Raw genomic sequence first — 1,934 nt, 5'->3', positions numbered from 1 at the left:
ACAGCGTGTTGAGTTACTGCCAGGTATATGCAAAGTTCTTCACCCTACAGAGGTTTTGAAAGGATCGGGGGTTATGCCAGTTGTTGTTTTAGAGCTTGGAAGGCTTGTTCGCATTCTCTGTCCATTCAAATTTATTTGTACCTATGAGGATATTAAAAAATGGAATACACGTATTAGTGGATTTGGACACGAATCTGCTGAATGCTGCTATGTGTCTTGTCAGACTCTGCATGTCCTTGATTCTGGCTGGTGAAGGAATGTCCAATAGTGCCTTTATCTTTTCGAGGTTTGCTTCAATTCCCCTGGAGTTTACTATAAACCCCAAGAATTTTCCCGACCTCACACCAAAGGAGTATTTTAGGGGGTTCAATTTCATTCTATACTGCCCTAAGATATTGAAGCATCCCTCCAAGTCTTCAATGTGCCCCTAGCCTTTTTGGATTTCATCAACATATCATCCACGTAAACCTCCATGTTATTTCCTATTTGGTCTTTGAACATACAATTTACCAGCCGCTAATATGTGGCTCCAGCGTTTTTCAGGCCAAACGACATAACTTTATAACAATATAGCCCCACATCCATGCGAAAGCTAGTGTGCTCCTGGTCGGGTGGTGCATACTTATCTAGTTGTACCCCAAATAGGCATCCATAAAGGTTAAGATCTCGTGGCCGGCTGTAGCGTCCACCTGTTGGTCAATTCTCGGAAGTGGGAAGCGGTCCTTCGGGAATGCCTTATTTAAATCAATGAAATCTATGCATACCCTCCACTTGTTATTAGGCTTCGGTACCAATATCAGATTAGACACCCATACTGGGTAGAAAACTTCCCTAATGAATTCGTTATTTCGTAGCTTCTCCACTTCTTCCTTCAATGCGTTTGCCCTTGTTGGATCTAATGACCTCCTTTTCTGTTGTACAAGCTTGAAGTGTTTGGTGTCAATGTTAAGGGTGTAGCTTATAATGGTTGGGCAGATCCCCACCATATCATCATGAGACCAGGCTACATCTTGGTTGTTCCATAGGAACTGGATCAAGGCGGATCTTATGTTCCCGGAAAACTCTTTCCCTACCTTGAAAACCCTGGTCTGGTGTTTTGGGTCAAGCAAGACCTCTTCTAATTCTTCAACTGGACCCACCCCTATATCAATATCCCCAAAATAAGGGTCTATGTGTTCCCCCCCCCATTTTGGGTTGCATACTATTTTAGGTGACTAAGACCTACAGGCTATGTGGTGCATGTTGCCTTCCCTGCCTTTTTTAGTGATGAATTATAACATTCTCTGGCCACCAGTTGGTTCCCTTTAAGACATCCTATACCTGCCCGGGTTGGGAATTTGATGAGCAAATGGAAGACTGAAGTGACTGCTCGGAGGTCATACAGGGCTGGTCGGCCTATCATGGCATTGTACGGAGATGGTATGTCGATTACTACGAACAAAGCCATTACAATGTTGCTTGTAGGTGCCATTCCCACTGTCAAAGGCAACCTTATGCTTCCTACCGGGCCATTCCATTCCATGTAAACCCATACAGCAACTGCCCGCATGGTTCCAGATCTCTGATTCTAAAATTCGTTGTGTCCAGGGTACTCTTGAACAGGATGTTGGTAGATGACTCATGGTCAATCATCGTTCGGGCTACGATCATGTTAGCGATCTGTACTTCTACCACCAGCGAATCATTATGCAGATGATGTACGTGACTTGTGTCTTCCTCGCTGAATGTGATTGGCTTATATTCGTAGCGAGGCTGTTTGGGAGTACGCTCCTGGAAAACCAATACATCTTCCTCCTGCTCATGCCTAAGGGAACGAGCATACCTTTTTTGAGCCTTGTTGGAGTTGCCAGCTAAATGCGACCCGCCGCAGATCATATTTAGTCGACCAACAACTGGTGGTGGTAAGAGAGGCTGACTGCTCTAAACTGCTGAGA

At 44.7% G+C, this 1,934-nt stretch overlaps 1 protein-coding gene across 1 annotated transcript; it reads right to left on the bottom strand.

Annotated features, from left to right (window-relative positions):
• Positions 1-626: 626 nt before the first annotated feature.
• On the bottom strand, positions 627-1,549 carry LOC133806770 (uncharacterized). The gene is made up of 2 exons (XM_062244859.1): positions 1,321-1,549; positions 627-1,141 (listed from the first exon to the last, which is right to left on the bottom strand). Exons 1-2 carry the CDS (start codon positions 1,547-1,549, stop codon positions 627-629), a joined length of 744 nt encoding a protein of 247 aa, XP_062100843.1.
• Positions 1,550-1,934: the final 385 nt, after the last annotated feature.

This window comes from Humulus lupulus, chromosome X (assembly GCF_963169125.1).
Source record: "Humulus lupulus chromosome X, drHumLupu1.1, whole genome shotgun sequence".
Taxonomy (NCBI): Eukaryota; Viridiplantae; Streptophyta; class Magnoliopsida; order Rosales; family Cannabaceae; genus Humulus; species Humulus lupulus.
The sequence above is the reverse complement of the archived record's forward strand: the minus strand, read 5'-3'. Positions and strand labels throughout refer to the sequence as shown.

Bases quoted from the DNA above. Each gene is read 5' to 3' on its own strand.
- LOC133806770 (XM_062244859.1), bottom strand. From the start codon at position 1,549: ATGCGGGCAGTTGCTGTATGGGTTTACATGGAATGGAATGGCCCGGTA. The intron at 1,142-1,320 runs GTATAGGATGTC...ATATTGATATAG, and splicing joins CAAATTCCCAACCCGGGCAG to GGGTGGGTCCAGTTGAAGAA.